General features: G+C 37.1%; 1 protein-coding gene across 1 annotated transcript in view; it reads left to right on the forward strand.

The window, feature by feature from the left end:
* The window catches only part of LOC126475099 (protein kinase C-binding protein NELL1-like), a 980,737-nt gene that overhangs the window by 634,293 nt on the left and 327,112 nt on the right, over positions 1–19,332 (forward strand). The window contains exon 4 of the mRNA XM_050102677.1: positions 16,448–16,724. Within this exon, the coding sequence (XP_049958634.1) occupies positions 16,448–16,724 (277 nt within the window). The remainder of the gene's footprint in view (positions 1–16,447; positions 16,725–19,332) is intronic.

Consider the following 19,332-nt stretch of genomic DNA (forward strand, 5'->3'; position numbering starts at 1 on the left):
GAATGATTTTATTAACAGAGAAAGAGCCTCCCTAACTAAGAAGGGACAGCAGCAGTGCATCAGCTCTCGTACCATCCTGGCAGCAGGTCTGTGTGCAGACTGGCTTTCATAAATACTGGACAAATGCATGCTGTACAGTGTCACCTAGCAGAAGCAAATGAAATTAACCATAACTGTTACATCCCGTTCCCTGTAACTTTAGTTGCTGCACATAGTTCACTTTTAAAATGTATTGTTTTACACTGTTCGCCATTTTATACTTTTATTTTTTAAAACTTTTAAATATTTAATGACGCTTAATTCAGCTCTGTGTACTCTACATAACACCACTATTTTACTATTTGTACATTCATTGTTCTATACTTTTAATATTTTAATGATATTTATTTATGCAATTTTAGTTTTTATACTTGCAGAACAAGACCTTATGGTTTTATATTCCTTTTATATTCCTTTTTACAGTTTTGTACATCTGCTGGTCTATGCTTTTAATATTTTAACAAGATATTTGTATGTAATAAATTTTTTGTAGCTTCAGTATAAGAGCCTCTCTTACTAAACTCATAACATCACTACCACTAACCCCCCTCCCTGCCCCCTCCCTCTCTTCTTTCACCACTCTTGATCCCCCTCACTTAGTTTTGATATATTTTATGCTGTTTACAGTTTACACACTCATTATTCCACACCATTAACATTTTAATGAGAGTTTTTACATACTTATACTTTTTATAATTTTAGCAAGACCTCTTTGTTAAACTCATGACACCTCACTGCTCCCCCTCCCTCCTTCCTTTCCCTTCTCCCAATCACTCTCTCAATTTTTCCCCTTCCTCCTTTCTTTCTCCCTCCCCCCCCCCCTCTCCCTGTGCTAATCCCACATAGCTGTTTAAAACAATGGCCACAGTTGCAAAAAACAATAGTCTTATATGAGGTTCTTAACAGACAAGATGGTTCGCTGAAACAACTATTTAGGTATATTTTGCATTTATATGCAGTTGTTTTCTACTTGTTTAATGTTAAATAATGAGGACACTGTTTTTTCTATTGACTTCTGTTTATTTCAAACTAGTTTTTGGCTTATTGGGCCATCTTCAGGAAACAACTGACTAATGTCTGGAAGGGACACTAGTTCGTAGGTAATGAAACGTTATAAGCAAAGATAGAATCCACTTGCATACAGTGCTGTGCATTAAACTCATTTCTTAATGTTGCAATTATGCTTTACACAATGGACAATGTTAAGCACAGTAAATAATAACATCACTCAATATTACAGGTTAAACTGCTATAATGCTAAGGTTTGTGAGCTCTTGACATTGGCTGAGAATTTATTAAACTGAACACTCTTCATTTATGGCATGCAACAAACATGTTTTTAATATTGTAAATTATACTTTAGGCAGTGGACAATATTATATACAGCAATTAAAATACACAATCTTAACAGAATTGCAAGTTACACTGTTATGTTGCCATTGTTTGTGAGGTCAAACAGTGTAAGCTGTAATACTGTAAGATTGTGTATTTTAATTACTGTGTATAATTTTGTCCAGTGCCTAAAGTGTAATTTACAACGTTAAAAGATATGTTTGTTGCACATTGCAAATTAAGAGTTCTCGGTTTAACAATTTCTCGGGCAATGTCAAAACCTCACAGACTTTAGCATTACAATGATTTAACCTGTAACACTATGTAATTTTATTATTTGTTATGCTTAATATTGTCCACTGAGTAAAGTGTAATTTCAATGTTAAGAAATAAGTTTGATCCACAGCACACTATGTGAGTGGATTGTATCTCTGCTTATAATGTTTGGTTACATAAGAAATAGTGTCCATTCCAGATGCTCTAGTCAATTGTTTCCTGAAGATGACCCAGTAAGCTGGAAACTTGTTTGAAATATACAAATATCAGTAGAACAAAAACAGTGTACTTGTTATTCAGCCTTAAATAGGGAATTTTTCTACCAAGAAGTAACAGAAGAACCTGAAAATTAGGTTTCTATTTATTGTAAAATATTAGACAGTATATATTTGGCCTTACTTTGTTTTAGGTCTGAAGCTGATACACAGTGATGGAAACATGACATGTAACTAAAAATATGCAGCTGAGACTGGAGAATAAATAAGTAATTCTTTATTTACTTTAGGTGCACTGCTAAAGGTGTACTGTGGGTACCTCGATTCAGAAAAATAAGCTGGTACTCTTACAATCACCTGCTGTGATCAACAATACGTTGAAGACAGCATAATAGCCAAATAGTAGAATTGCACAGAAGTTAGATGGGCCACAGAGCAACACACCATTGTTCATTTATGTAGTGGAGAACAATAACATTGAGCAGTTGTTACATACAGAACCAGTGATGCCTATTGTGGACAGACACCACTTGCCTCACGCATGTGCATTGCATGACAATAAGTCAGAGTGCAGAGAACAGGGCAGCTTTTTAGAGGGCAGAGAGCAGGGTATAAGTATGTGAAAGACACAGTACATGAAACAATTCTGATTACTTAAAAGGTATTGTTCAGGGAGGTTGTGAAGGTATTCTTATGTGTGGGTTGTTACAGTCTGGCATTGTGTGTCACTGGTGAAGGATACGGACCATATATCCAGTCATGTGCATCTGTTTGTTTGTCTACAGTATCTTGCTAAAGGTGCACCATCCCATTGTTCCCAAATCATACTTTTCATAATTTTACCAAGGCCCCTTTTGTTAAACTTGTGACACATGCTTCTTTCCCCTCTCTCAATTGCCAACATTCAATTTTTCCATTTCCTCCCCTCTTTCCCCCCTCTCTGTCCCCTCAAGAAAGTTCAAAGAAGGGCAGTGCATTTTGTCTTAGTGAGAAATAGGAGAGAGAGTGTCATGGACATGATACAGGATTTGAGGCAGACATCATTAAAACAAAGGGTTTCTCTTTGTAGCAGGACCCTCTCTTAAAATTTCAATCACCAACTTTCTCCTCCTAAAGTGAAAATATTTTGTGGATGCCTACCTACAAAGAAAAAAATGATCATCATAATAAAATAAGGGAAATCGGAGCTCACATGGAAAGATATAAATTCATTTTTTCTGCACGCTGTTTGAGAGTGAGGTAATAGAGAATTAATGTGAGGGTGATTCTGCCAGGGACTTATGTGTGATTTGCACAGTAGCGATGCAGATGTGGATGAAGTGTAATAAAAATAGTTTGAGAAAAACTCTACCAATATGAAGGGGTTTTTGCAGCTGTCCATGTCCCTGATCTCAAACTTATTAAGCAGAATCTGGATGCCACTGAGCAAGATGTGGATGCCCTGAATCTAGTGTGACACAATCACCATGAACTGTGGTCAGTGGTGGAGTGCTCATGGATCAGGGTGGCTCCTCTTTGTTTTTGGTATCTCATGTAGTCCACATATCAACCTCTCAATAAGGCATATTGACACTTCCTCTGATGACTATTTAGTGGCTGAACTTCACATAACATTGAGTTTTCTGGTCATATGAGTGAATGCTTCTGTAATACAACATATCATCACCAACAATCTTTATTTTACAATTGTTATTCCCTACTTTGGCCCAAATAAACAGGTACTCATCAGCGTTCAGCTTCTTCTTTCTTCTAGTTGATGAAACAAAGAGCTTATCTGGAACCAAAGTGTCATATGGGACCTTAGCTAGTATTCCTGAAGCCTCTGTTAGACTCTAGGTCTTCCATGAAAGAATATTTGCATCAGGGAAAGCTTCAAGGCCACCATAGACTGTGTGGTTCCCCCATGCAGCAGCAAAGGTCAGCCATGTACTGCCTCCAAATACAGCAGTGACATCACATGTGAACTGAATTCTAAGCCCACAAAAGACATTTGGACCACCAATAAGTTGCTGCTTATTGAATTGTCCAGCAAGGTCAGTGTCTATTGCTTTCAGTGACTTGTACATAGGAACAATGTGCTACCAATGGCAATATTATTATCGTTTTATTTGGGCCAACGTAGGCAATAACTATTGTAAAATAAAAATTGTTGTTAGATAGATGTCCATCATTCAGGTGCCCATGAGTGTAGTATCTTACCGTCATTATTGATCATGCCGTAGTTGAGAGTACAGAGTAAGGGGTGGTACTTCAGTTGCTCACATGAATTTCGTGATAAAATTGCAAGCACTGGATGCACATGTTCAGAAGGGCACCTCACCCATATTTAGTATACTGACTTAACAGTGTGAGGAGCATTCCCAGCAATACTCCTGACTTCATATTTAATTACCTATTTTAGACTGTAGTCAAACTAGATTCTGTGTCCCCAACTACACTAATGATTGCACCACCAACAAATAATGGCCGAATGAATATAAACTCAGAGGATATGTAGAAAAGTATATCTGCAGAGAGACACATAGGCCTAGAAGCATTCCCTTGTATGATCAAAAAAGTCAATGTTACGCAAAGCTCATCAGCCACTAAATAGCCATTAGAGGAAGTGCCAATATGCCTTGTTGACATTTAAGGATGTAATATCACCTAATGAGTGAATTTGAATGCGGAAGAATGCAGGCACTCCAGAATATTGATTATCAAACTGTAAACTTTCAGCTTATATGGGGCATACTGCTTTGACAATGAAGCATATGTGGAAATTGTGGATGGAAAAAGGATTGAAAGCAGTAACAAGTGAATACTGGACCAGGCAATCTGGCCACAGTGTAGGCTCATTGTTTTCTTTTACATATACTCCAATTGACAGTACACCTTTGCCCACAGTATTGGGTTGGTGCAGAGGCGTGGACCTGTCTGTGTCAATTTTCATGTCATCTGCTATGGTTTGGACTTTTTTTTTTATTTATTTGTCATAGTCCATTTCCTTGATGATGTTAATGGACCATTACATATAGAATAACATTTCTGTGAATCTTCATGGTAATCTATTTCTTTTTCTTTCTTTATTTTTCTGTTCTGTACATTGAACTAAGTTTACAGTGTCTATCATAATATCTTTTGTTATCTTTATTTCTTTTTGCTACTATTGCTCACACATTTTGATGGTTGCCTATCTACCACTCTACATGTAATTTTCCAATGACATCTTTTCTACTTTGTCAGTTGTTCCTTTTCTGTGACAGAGAAAGAGACATTGGTTTACATCATTTCAAACAATTCTCACTAATTTTACTGTTATCTTTGTAACTACTGCTATTACTACTGTAACAACAACATATATTCAACTACAATAACAAACAATACAACTATTACAATTACAGAAAATCCATATTATGACTACCACCACCTTGATTTTTCTACAGCAGCTACCATTATTCAAAATTATGTCACTAATACTAACAATAAAAACAATTCACTACTGTCAGAATGTAAATAACTTTTTTGTGGCTGCACTTTTGTATCCACCAATATTCTGTTGCTTCCAGACAGGAAGGTGACAAATCAAAGCACACCACTTATCTTTGAGTGATTCTTCTAATTCTTCTTAGATATATGTTTGATCACCTCCCTTCCTTCTTCTGTTATTGGTTCAGTGACCATAGGTCTATCAGGCTTGGTTCTCATTCCCCAGCATTATCCACAGGTCTTACTGTCCTCTACTGTGGTGTCTGATGGCTATAACTATACTTTGCTTTTTCAGAGAAAGCCTCAACTAGAAGATTTAGGGTATCAAATACCTCATTTACTCTAATTATATTGTAAATATCTTAAAGCCTATCTAGCTAGCAACCTTTGCTATATCTACAACACGGGGACTTCCCACAGTATATGATACAATGTGCCAATTTTGCTGCAGTCACAGCTGGTTGTTGCCTTCTTATCTAGTCTGTTTACTGGTAGATATATCCACAAAGGTAGTGATCAATCCTCTGCTTGGTTCAATGTGTGTTATCGAACACATCTGAATCAGAAGAAATTGAAATGTTCTCTTTTCTGTGTCTAAGGAGTTCCATCTTTGCTGCCATTCTGAAGATATTAAACTCTTTATTTCTAGCAAATTTGTTGCTGGTCCTCCGAGATATTCACATATTTTTTCATATTGTTTTTATCCTCAGCCAATATGTGGCAGCCTTTTTTTTTCTTTTTTGCTGGGCCAGGGGACATACAACCATTAATAGACATAGGATGCTTCCAGATATACTACTGAAGGTTCCGTAACCTTGTAACAGAATTCTCCATTGTACTTTTCTTACTGCAGCAGCAGGTCTGACCAGCTGTAGCCTGTGTGCCCAAATGCTGGCACTGTAGTCCACAACTGCAATTACTATACACTTGTGGTACAGCCTAATTACATTCAGGGGCAAACAGAAACTCCTTTGCCCATGTTAATAATTTCATTCATTATACAACTACCTTTCCTTACTAAATATTCTGTCTGGACTCTGAATGTACTGTGTTTGTTCAGACACACCTTAACACCCATTGATGGTATGCCTTTGAATTGTCATCCAATTTATTTTAATTTATGGATCCTTAATAGGTTTTCTGGCAGGTAACATATATATCAATTCTTGTGGTACTACATTGAGCCATACCTGCAAGTACTGCTCATAAATGATCCTAAGGAGTTTCCACAGTTACGGAATTGAGGCACATTTTAATTGGATACCTGTGCTGTTTTAGTGATTGAAACATGATATACAGTTAACATATGTTAACATGAAAAATTTTCTGGGCGTAGAATAGTGACATATAGTAAAATAACTATCGATAAATATAGCAAAACCAATTTTTCTAGTTCATTGGCTGAGCTACTCTCTTGAAGTCTTTTTGTCAGGCACAGTTGGATGATAATACTAACATTCACAAACATAACACCTGTAACAGAAATAGCCTCTCTTTATCACTTACAGAAAATCTTATAGACAGGTCAACCACAGCTGTGACTAATCATCTTGGAGTTAAGAAGCAGCTTCAGCTGTATTTAATTTTTCGTTAAGAGATCACAACTTGTTTTGTGGCACTGAAAACCACATCTTCAGGTGAAATCTGCATAACAACAAATTCTGAAAGTGTTACTGACCCTAAGATATTTACTGGAATGGAAATTTAGAAAAAAACCTCTTAAAATAGATAAAATAGAGAAAATTGTACTCACATAAATAAATCATTATAGCTAAGTACCCAAAACCATGATACCCAAATTTATTGTCAGTCCAAACTAATAAACTACTAAAAGGTTGTAGATCACTGGATCAAAATCAGCCAGACATATGGATCAAAGTCAAAAAAATTTCAGTGGGGCCTAAACTAATTATGTCAAGGTAATCTACTGGTAACCAAAGAAACATATAAAACTATAAAAAGACCTTATGAGTAGCTGGTGTAAAGAACAGAGGGAGCTTGCAGTGAACTGATGCAATAGACCAAAAATATCAGGCGTATGTGTCAAGCAAATGGATTATTAAGAGAAAAATGAGACATAAATAAAATAAACTCATTCAATAACTCCAGTCTACACACTCTCCTGGAACATGGGATGTGACTGCATACTGTGAAGCACTGACACTGTGAAAGTAAATGGGCAGTCCATGGAGGCCTCGTGTATGTGGAGATGATGTGTGGGCACAACCACAGACTTGGTGATCTTTTGGGGAACACAGAGTACAAGGAATATCGGGTAGTCCAAGTACAATTTCTTAAAACTTTTATGGAAAATATGACAATGACAGTTAATCTGCATTAAATTGCATCACTATTAATGCTCATACAGCCATGTTAGCCTGAGAGAAACAACATGAACAAAGGGTATTTAATCACTTAAATGAAGACTACCAGATATGTAGATTATGGCTAGGGGAACAGATCCATCCAAAAGTAATAACAATTTCACTTAATAAACCTTTAAAATCTAAGACATAAATTATAAAATTGTTTTCAAAACCTATGGTTTTCACATTTCACATGGATCTAACAACCTTAGAATATATAACTTTTAACAATTTTTAAAGAGTGCTTAGAAGCATGCATGAATGTTCCTGGTGACCATAGAGGCCTGTATAAAATATTAAGAGGAAGAAGGGGGTGGTGGTGGGGTAAGGGAATTATGGGGAGGGGAGTGGAGGGGAGGGGAGGGGGGTGGGGTGGGTGAGGGTAGGACGAAATGGCAAAGGCCAAGAGGAAGAAAGGGGGGAAAAAGATCACCAAGTCTGTGGTTGTGCCCGCAGCACATCATCTGCACATACACGAGGCCTCCATGGGCTGCCCATTTACTTTCACAACATCAGTACTTCACAGTATGCATCAAATTGCTTTTACTGAGGCAGTCAAAATTTGTCAAGACACTTTTGTGCCTTGATTCCATTTGTCAGTTTAGGGTTGATGGAAAAGGTGCTTGATGGATTGCATAATTTCAACCTCTTTTGGGGTGTTTAATACATGGCCTTCGTTTTTCTTATGTAAAATTTTTAAGTCACTGGGGAGATCAGTGACAGAATGTCTCCGCTCATGAAAGCAGGTATTCAAGGCAAATTTAGATCTGAAAATCCTAAGGTGTTCTTTGAACCTGGTACCAAAGCCTGTGCCAGTTTGTCCAATGTACCAAGAGGACAATCACTGCAAGTGTTTCATTACACCCCAGTTGCATTGTACGCATCACATTTAGAGCTCTGATGTCTTTCCTGTGCTGATTCTTTGTATGAAATTACCAGGAATTAAAAAAGCTGGTTCAGCCACTACAAAATCATTGAACCATCTTTTGTATTGTGTATTGTATCATTCATTGCTTTTTAAAAATTATCTTATCAGTGAGTATTTTAGGATTTGTTACTCTTTCATGACTGATGATTTTCATAATTTCAAACTATTTTGACTAATTTTACAGTTATATTTATAATGACTGCAATTAATACTGTAACAACAGCATATATTCTACTACAATAACAGACAATACAACTATTGCAAGTGTAAAAAGTCCCTATTATTACTATCCACCACATAATTTTTCTACAAAAACTATTACTACCCAAAATTATGTTGCTAATGTTAACACTAATGCTGGTACATTTACTGCAGTTACTTATGATAATGTTAAAGCCTCTGATCCTTGGAGAACAGTTAAATGGAATATTTCCCTGTGTAGATATCACCGTAGGATGTGATTTTCAATGCCACAAAACTGATTGTGATCTGATAATAAAAAGATTAAATATCACTGAAGTGGCTTCTTAATCCCCAAGATATTGTGACTTAGTCTCACTCTTGCCCAGATAGGAGTAAAGTATGCAGTCATAAAAATAATTAACAACCTGCTGTATGAATCTCAGGTGTTGGCAGATAATGAACATTTAAAAATAAACTGAAATCATTATGTTTGAGCACCCCTTCTACTTCACAACTGCATTTTTGATTAGGTAGTATGTATGTGGATGAGTTATGGATATCAAATTTTGTCTTGGAGTTAAGATTTAAAAAATCTGATTATGTAAATGGCCAGCATGTGGCCATATTTTCATGGAGAAAATACATCTTATTTATAAACCTACTGATGCATTTCAAATCAACATGAGTTGTCATGAATATGATCCACAGAACATCCAAAAAACTGAACTAAACCATTTACATTGTCTCCATCTCCAACTGCTGTGACAAGGCCAACACTTAACATCTGATATTACTTCAGCCAGCAGCAGTCCACCAAACTCTTTGCTTACACAGCTTCCAGCTGTGTTTACCTCTGGCTGGTTATGGTGGGCAAGGCTTCCATCAACAGCACACTTTTATGACCAGTTTACTACTCCTATTTTAATCAATTACCTATCAGCAAGACTCTTTTCTATACTGTTCTTTGTTTTACGTAGCCATAGTTTTATTCCCATGAGCCTACTGCACTTTACAATCTACTGCATCTAGATGAGGCTCCTCCCCTACTACTTCAGGTAAAAAGCCAAACTTGTTGTATAATGTTACTGCAGATCTTTCTGCAGAACTGAATACATTTCTCCCTTGCCTTGTTGCCTTTTCCTGTTTCCCTTATTTAATCTATCTAAGTCACATTACTTGAAATATAGTTCAGCATGAAGAGCACAAAACTTTCCTTCATACTATGTAAATATCTTATCTCTGAAATAACTTAAAAATGTGATATTGTGAAGCCTATTGAGTTGAAATAGCCATTATTGATTCCCACAGTCTGCACACTACCACTGTTTGTACTATAAATGAAATAGCACACAACCAGGTGAGAATAAGAAATTAAATCTGAATCACACTCAAGTCCATTCTCAGGACCTGAGCTGGGGAAGGGGGTCATGTTAGTTTCACAGTGAATGACAAAGTAGTTTCAAGATTTCACATCAAATGACTTTGGGTGCAGTTGCTACTGGTCAATATTCATTATAAATCCAGGCTGTCTTAAAGCTCATAGTGCATTAACATATCTGTCAGTTTGGCAGGGCAGGAAACAAGATCAATCTGTGAAGTTATTCCCCTCTCCCCCCTCGGGAAAATTGGCCCATTGCCCTCCTCTGACCCTCTCTGGGTATGCCCTTGTTCATACTGCTATTCCAAAAAAAGTCACAATTTCATAAATGTAGACATGATAGACTCACTGTGAAGCAGTTGGAATTTTCATTGAATTCACTTATACATTACCACAAACTACTGGTATGGGCCCACTGACATTATTACACTGAGGTGACAAAAGCCATGGGATAGCAATATGCACATACACAGATGGTGGTAGTATGTTGTACACAAAGCATAAAAGGGCAATGCATAGGCAGAGCAGTCATTTGGACTCAAGTGATTCAGGTGAAAAGGTGTGTGACATGATTACAGCTGCAAGTTGGGAATCAACAGACTTTGAATGTGGAATGGTAGTTGGAGCTGGATGCAAGGGACATTCCATTTCAGAAATCATTAGGGAATTCAAGATTTCAAGATCCACAGTGTCAAGAATGTGCTGAGAATACCAAATTTGAGGCATTACCTCTCACCAGGCACAATGCAGCAGTTGAGAGGCTTCACATAATGACAGAGAGCATTTGCATAGAGTTGTCAGTACTAACATACAAGCAAAACAGTGTGAAATAACCACAGAAATCAATGTGGGACGTATGACAAATGTATACATTAGGACAGTACAGTGAAATTTGGCATTAATGGGCTATGGCAGCACACTGATGATGTGAGAGCCTTTGCTAACATTACAACATTGCCTGCAGCACATCTCCTGAGCTCATAATTGTGTCAGGTGGACCTTAGATGACAGGAAAATTGTGGCCTGGTCAGATGAGTCCTGATTTTAGTTGGTAGGGTTTGAATGTGGCTCAGACTCCATGAAGCCACAGACCAAAACTGTCAAGGCACTGTGAAACCTGGTAGTAGCTCCATAATGGTGTGGGATGTGTTTACATGGAATGGGTTGTGTCCTCTGGTCCACCTGAACTGATCATTGGCTGGAAATGGCTATGTTCAGCTACATGGAGAGCGTTTGCAGCCATTCGTCGACTTCATGTTCCCAGACAATGAAGGAATATTTGTGGATGGCAGTGTGTCACCTCACCAAGCCACACTTGTTGAGTCCATACCACATTGAGTTACTGCACTATGCCAGACAAGAGCAGGTTCAACACAATAAACATCAATAAACATCATTTCTGCCCTTTTTATTGCTCATGAAAATCACACATACAGCAAGACCTTCAGAGGTGGTGGTCCAGACTGCTGTACACAGCGGTATCTCTGATACCCAGTAGCACAACCTCTTGCATTGATGCATGCTTATGTTCCTCGTGGCACACTATCCACAAGTTCATCAAGACACTTTGGTCCAGATTGCCCCACTCCTCAATGGCGATTCAGTGTAGATCCGTCAGAGTTGTTGGTGGGTCACATCGTCCATAAACAGCTCTTTTCAATCTATCATAGGCATGTTCAATAGGCTTCTTGTCTGGAGAACATGTTGGCCACTCTAGTCAAGCGATGTCGGTATCCTGAAGGAAGTCATTCACAAGATTTGCATGATGGGGGTGCGAATTATCGTCCATGAAGATAAATGCCTTGCCAATATGCTGCCAAAACGGTTGCACCATTGGTTAGAGGATGGCATTTACATATCGCACAGGATGCCTTCCATGACCACTGTTGGCGTATGTTGGCCCCACGTAATGCCACCCCAAAACAGGAGGGAACATCCACCCTGCTGCATTCGTTGGACAGTGTGTTTAAGGTGTTCAGCCTGACCAGGTTGCCTCCAAACATGTCTCTGATGATTGTCTGGTTGAAGGTATATACGACACTCATCGGTGAAGAGAATGTGATGCCAATCCTGAGCGGTCCATTCGACATGTTGGGCTCATCTGTACTGCACTGCATGGTGTCATGGTTGCAAAGATGGACCTTGCTATGGACGTAGGGAGTGAAGTTGCACATCATGCAGCCTAATGCGCACTGTTTGAGTCATAACATGACGTCCTGTTGCCACATGAAAAGCATCATTCAGAGTGGTGGCATTGCTGTCAGGGTTCCTCTGAGCCATAATCTGTAGGTAGCAGTCATCCACTGCAGTAGTAGCCCTTGGGCAGCCTAAGCAAGGCATGTCATTGACAGTTTCTGCCTCTCTGTATCTCATTCATGCCCAAACAACATCACTTTGGTTCACTCCAAGATGCCGCGACACTTCCCTTGTTGAGAGTCCTTCCTGGCTCAAAGTAACAATGTGGATGCAATCAAACCATGGTATTGACCTTCTAGGCATGGTTGAACTACAGACAACACAAGCCGTGTACCTCCTTCCTGGTGGAGTGACTGGAACTGATCAGCTGTCAGATCTCCTCCGTCTAATAGGCACTGCTCATGCACGGTTTACATCTTTGAGCGGGCTTAGTGACATCTCTGAACATTTGAAAGGATTGTATATATGATACAATATCCACAGACAACATCTGTCTTCAGGGGTTCTGGGAACTGGGGGATGCAAAAAGTGTTTTGATGTGTGTATATACAACCACAAAACTATATATATATTGTTTTGTGGTTGTCCTCTTACTGCTCTATTAAGTTTGAGCTGCAATTCCTGATTTTGTCATATTTCCATTAGATGTCATCATGTTTGTGGAACTATGCACCATTTTGTCTTGCACATCCTTGATTTCTCCATATTAAACTCATTTTAACAACAAAAATTACTTACAAAAATGTACAAAATGAAAAAAAAAAAAAAAAAAAAAATAAATGCATCTTTATGGCTTTATGTCTCTATAGAAGGTATAAAGCCAGATATGACACAACCATTTTTACCATGACTGAAATTGGGTCATTACAGTGTGCAGTTTGACTGAAAAATATTATTGTTGGACAATTCAAATTTTGTACATACTTCACCCAAGTTTGATCCACTCAGTTCTCTGGAAGTTCTTTTTTCTTTCATGAACTGCTGTTTGAAGGGAAGTATCCATCAACTTATTTACAGCAATTTGTAGTAGCTACCATACCACGTAACTTCTAAAACAAGGGCTATTGGTTATACCACGAAGATATGGTGGTAAGATTTCTCGCCAAAATAACAAAGGGCACTTTAATTTCTTGTCCAGCTTACGGAGCATCTCGATGCAGGTTCTGCAACTGTGGTATTGGTTTTGAATAAAATGCCAGCACCAGTTGCACTTTTCTTTTTATTGTAGAAAGCATGACTGGTTTCAGCTTGCCAAGGTCTTGTAGGCAACACAAAATGACTCCAAAGGACACTTCATCAACACAGTTGTGCTAATTGGGTGTGATAACTTGGTAACCAAGCAGGTGTGTGAAATCTTATATTAGTATGCTGGAATTTTTCTGTTGTGGCACCTCTTGAAAAACATTTATGGTTCACTTCACTTAGCTGGTATACCCTCTGAGTGTTGCAAGTTCACAATACAAATTAATGACAATGTTGTCATTCCCAGTTTCTTCTGATAATTGTTTGTGTGCATATTTTCTTCAACACGTGGAGCTCCTATGGCAAGGAAACATGGTTAAGGAAAGAAATGGATTGCAGGTAAGTCTGAAAGGTTGGCAGGTGAAATTGTACATACTGCTTTTCAGTGCTGAGATGTAGCTGTTTAGCAAATGTGTGACCACTGTTTACTAAATGTGACATCTTGAAGTCTTTGTCCTTCCTGAGTAGGATTAATGTTATGAACACTTGACTAATATTTGCAGCTAATGTTGGCATATACAGACAGAATCCCAGTAACTGTGAAATAACATCAGGAAGTAGATTAAGCCTCTATTTCTATTGAGTCAGTCAGTAAGTGCACATTATTCACATATGATGAATCATTGAATACAGTCTTTCTGTTATTGAGTTGTTGCTTTTCTTTCTTCTCTGCAATGTGTAATGGGTAAAATATTTCACTTTATGTATTTTCAAGAAGGGTAACCTCCATGTGTTCCTTCTTAATGTGATCTGTCATTTGACTTTTATAGACAAAACTGCACTCTAATTTATTTTTTGTAGTGAAAAAAATCCTTATAATACTCTATGAAAATATTTAGACAATATGACATTTGGTCTTCTCAGAGATGAAACCATGCTTCTAGATACAGGAGAAGGCTGAGAAATCTCACAGTAAGATAAAGCTTTTGAGATCAAATACTCTTATTTGGTCATCTGCGATGTCATACATTTCCAGATTCCAGTAACATCTTGGAGTGTTGTATGATGATACTTCTATATACAGACTAATATGATTTCATAGTACCTGACTTACTTCTGCTAAGAATCCAATCTCATGGGAAGCATTTGTGTGATGGATGACATAACTGAAATCAATAAGTGCTTACTGTATTGTGATAAGCATATCAATAGGAATGTCTTCAACATCACTGTTTGGATTCATTACTGAAGCTGAGGTTGACACATTAAAGGCACTCAACATTAGATGCAATGCTCTATATTTTTTAAACTCAGCTCATCAGTAAAAAACTTGAAACTGAAACTAGATCAATTGCCACAATCTAGAACACAGTGCCCCTCAGATTCATGATCCAAACTTGCAGGTAAATCAAATTTGCTGGAATTGTAACAGTCATACTGACAGAAGAGGTGGCAACTTGCTGATAAAATGGAATGAAAGGAGTTGTATTGTTAAAGAGGAGACTTTATTTGCATCTTGAACATTAGACATTATTCTTCTTGCTGTTTTTTCTTGCATCATGACCTTGGTTCAGATATGGAAAATGATCAACTCACTTTAATATTTTGATGCATTCTTGCTTGCAGGTCACTTTACTGTAAATCCAAATCCATTAAGTGTAAGCATCTCTAGACATACCATATGATTGTATTACATTATTTGTGCCTTTGTAGGTTCTTGGCTTCCATTGAATTTGTCTGAAGCCTTACTGTTCAGAACTGAGAATAAAGTTAGGGAATAAGGTGGGGGGAGGGGAGTCTAAAAATTCTCTATGTACTTTCTGTGGAATAAGAGTAATTATAACTTCTTCATCCATGAAGCACATAAATTTCACTTTATCTCTTTCTGATATTCTAGTACTCCTAGTTTTAATGACCTAATGATGGTACTTCCTGTAGATTCCTTTGAGTGATATCTTTTTTGTTTTGTTTTGACATCTTTTCATAGATGTATGGCGCTTGAGTGTGATGGTGCCCCTCCAGAAATTCACAGTTTAGTGTTTCCAACGTTTCTGACCTTAACACTGCCAGATAATCAAGGTGTACATCTACACTGCATTAACTGCTTCCCTATACATTTAATGACATTCTCTTCATTTCCTCATAAAGTTTGCTATTGTAGGTATTCGATCCAGTAACAGCTCCTATTAATCTGACAGATTTTCCTCAAAGAAAACCATAGATACTTAGTGTAGGAAGTAATACATTGTTGTCATTGGACAAGTAGAATTGTTCCCAAAAACTAGGCCATCTTTCTACATTTCCATTTTGAGGTTGAAGTTTAACAGAAGGTAGTTTGATCGAGAGCAATGCAAAAGAGAGAGAGAGAGAGAGAGAGAGAGAGAGAGAGAGAGAGAGTTTGTTAGTGTGTGTGTGTGTGTTTGAGTGCATTTACACTGATAATTAGTTGTGACACTGAGGTTAAGAACAAGCACTTCATAGTCTGTTGTGTGGCTCATTTTATTTTATCAATATTCTCATCACATTGTAGCATTTTGGAGTGGTATTCGCTGTCATATAGGTGCTGAAGTTAAATTTTTATCCCACTTGTTTTTATGAAGAAAGGGAGCTCCTGGTTGCAAAAAAGTTTCAGGATTATTTCTTTGTAGCATGTAAGGTAAATTTCATGTATCATCTCCTGTTGCCCTGTCTGCTTTTGAACTCTTTCATTTATTGCATCTGAGAATTTCATGTTTTGCTTTATACTTTCCAGATCCAAAATAATATTTGTATTTCCTCTCTTCATTTTATTGGCTTCTGGATTAGGACTGTTTTGCAGGAAGTACAGTTTTTCTAGGTGGGTCAGTAACAATTTAGTATGAGAGATCTGTTCATTTTGTTTCAGGTATTTGGAGCTGCAGTCAAGTGGTAGGAAAGATGAAATTCGTTTACACTACACAGCTCAGTATGATGCAACCATCCATGTGGAGGTATTTCCATACAGACTGGCAGACAATATGTGGCATAAAGTGGCTCTTTCAGTATCAGGTGCTCAAGTTGAACTCCTAGTTGATTGCCAAATACTTTATCGTCGGTTAATTCGGATGCCTGATCGTAATTTTACTGCACCACAGTTATCACTATGGGTTGGTCAGAGGAACAGCAAGCATTCCTTCTTTAAGGTGTGTATTCATGATAGTTGTATCCTGAAACCAACAATTACAGTTTTGAAATGTTTGAATGCTGTATTCTGGATATACCTGGCAGAGGGACACATAAATCAGTTATTTTCTTATTTCAGTTGTGTTTGATCTCTGAGTGTGTGTACACTACATATACATTCCATGTAAAGGTTGCATTTCATTCAAGACAGTACACCCATAGTTAAAGAAATATAAGAATGTAACTAAAACTAGAAATCAAATTAATGTAACCATGTGTTGTTCAGAAAGTTTCTTTCTCTTGGTATACATCTACTAGCTGCCCCATCATGTTTTTCTGTATAAAATTTTGAATAATCAAACTAAGTGTGTGGATAAATTTTTTACACCACAACTTTTTATAACTAATATAGTTAAAATAATCTCTTCACTTCTCTTCACATATTTGCTTATTCCTGTCCCTTTAGAATGGAAAATCAATGTCACAATCAAGTACCTTTTTGCCATAATGGTGTTTTGTTCACTTTTTGAGTTTGTCACATAATTACTATGTTATTAATAGTGGTAATATTACATACCACTTGGAGCAGAGTGATGGCAAAGACAAAAACTAACAAGCAGCTATATCCCCATTCCCCAGTTCCATATGTATTTGATACAAAGACTGGTTGCAGATGAAGGAAGCTTTTTTATTGCAGCTGAAATGCTTGTATAATGAGCTAAATGTCAATTCTAAATTTAAATTAATTTGGGTAAAAGTAAAAATAAAAATGTCATCTGTAAGTTGTTGTTTCTATTAACCATCTCTGCCAAATGTTAACTGCTGGAACATCGAGAGAAAATTTGAAAAATACGTCATTAAATTTTCCTAGTCAGGGCATGGTAATAGCAGGTAACTGCAGTTGTTAGTGAGTTATTCTTTGAGTTGTACAATGCCAGAGAAAAAATAGTACTAAATATGTTTCAATTAATTATATTCAGAAAATAATTACTCTATTAGCTGAGAACAATAATATCTTTGATCTCATAACTATATACAGGTTCCGACATATTAACTAAGTTATTTAAAAGGGTGGCACAAATGACCACAAGATTGTTACTGCTTCATTGGTTATGACTGTGTAAACATAAATGATCAATTACCCAAACACAAATCCTGTGTAATGAGAAATGTTAATGGGTGGGAAATAAGTCCATAGTTTAGTGACAGAAAGTGCAAAGAGAGATGCCTTAGGTATCCAAAAGAGGCCCCAAACTTGTTGACAACCAAAAGTTCAATGGGAATCAAAATGAATGTAAAGACTGCTGTGGAGGAAGCATTTGAGGAATTTTGAAGTGAAGTCTAATGGTATATGTCAGGGATCTGTACTTGGCCCGCTTCTATTCAGCCTCTTTGTCAGCAATATCAAAGTCTGTGAGAAGGATCAAAAGTACTGTATGCTTATAATGTGGCATTGGTTAATGTAGAATAAAACCTGGAAACACTGGAGAGAAGTGCATTTATGGCAACAAATAACACAGTACAGTGGCTCATATGGAGTGACATAACTATAAATCTTAAAAAAAGAATATGTTCATGGTGTTCACAAATAGTGAAAAGGAAAATCACATAGATATGTTCATAAAATTCATAGATGAAACAAGATTGGAAGAAGTTACCTCTTTAAAGGTTTTGGGAATTACAGTTGACAATAATCTCCAATGGAGGAAAATCACATAGATATGTTCATAAAATTCATAGATGAAACAAGATTGGAAGAAGTTACCTCTTTAAAGGTTTTGGAAATTACAGTTGACCATAAGCTCCAATGGAGACAACATTAGACAATGTCTGTTGCAAATTAAGCACCATAATATTTGTTATGGAACAGCTTGCACATTATGATAACAAAAAAATTCTACATACAGTGTACCATGCACTGTTTGAACCTTACTTATGGTATGAAATTTCTATTTGGGGTAACTCCAGCAGTAATATAAAAATAATTTTTTCTGCAATCTAAAAATATTGACTTTCCCATCACTGTACATGTACAAAACAATAATTTCATTAATAAAAGGCAATACAGTACTAGTAAAAAATAAAAATGCCCATATATGTGAGACAAGAAATAAAAGACACCTGAGAAGCTTACTTCACAGACTGAGCACTGCTGAAATAGGTCCTTGATACTCAGGTGTGCAATTTGGTAAAGCATCTTCCCAAGAGTCTACAAGACAGCATGAGCAAAAGACATACACGAAACTTTTAAAGGATTACTTAATGGAAAAATAATGTTATAATGTAGAGAATTGCAGTGAAACCTCACCTAATGAGATCCTCCCATAATGCGCAATTTGCATAATGAGCAAAACAAATTGCAAAAAAGACTAGCTTTTTGAGCGATGTTTTGCGTAATTAGTGATGAAGATGTTTCACATAATTAGTGATGACGATTTAGTGTGATATCACCAGCCATTTTCACCCGGGGGAGTGGGGGATGGGGATGGGATGGGGTGAGGTGGGGGGAGAGGGGAGGGGATGGACATTTGACAATATGAACACCTTTCATTGTTGGCAGAAACATACAAAAAATATTATTAATACATACTGCAGTCTGGGTTTAGTGTTCTTTCTGCTATCATTTTA

Source organism: Schistocerca serialis, chromosome 4, assembly GCF_023864345.2.
Source record: "Schistocerca serialis cubense isolate TAMUIC-IGC-003099 chromosome 4, iqSchSeri2.2, whole genome shotgun sequence".
Lineage (NCBI taxonomy): Eukaryota > Metazoa > Arthropoda > Insecta > Orthoptera > Acrididae > Schistocerca > Schistocerca serialis.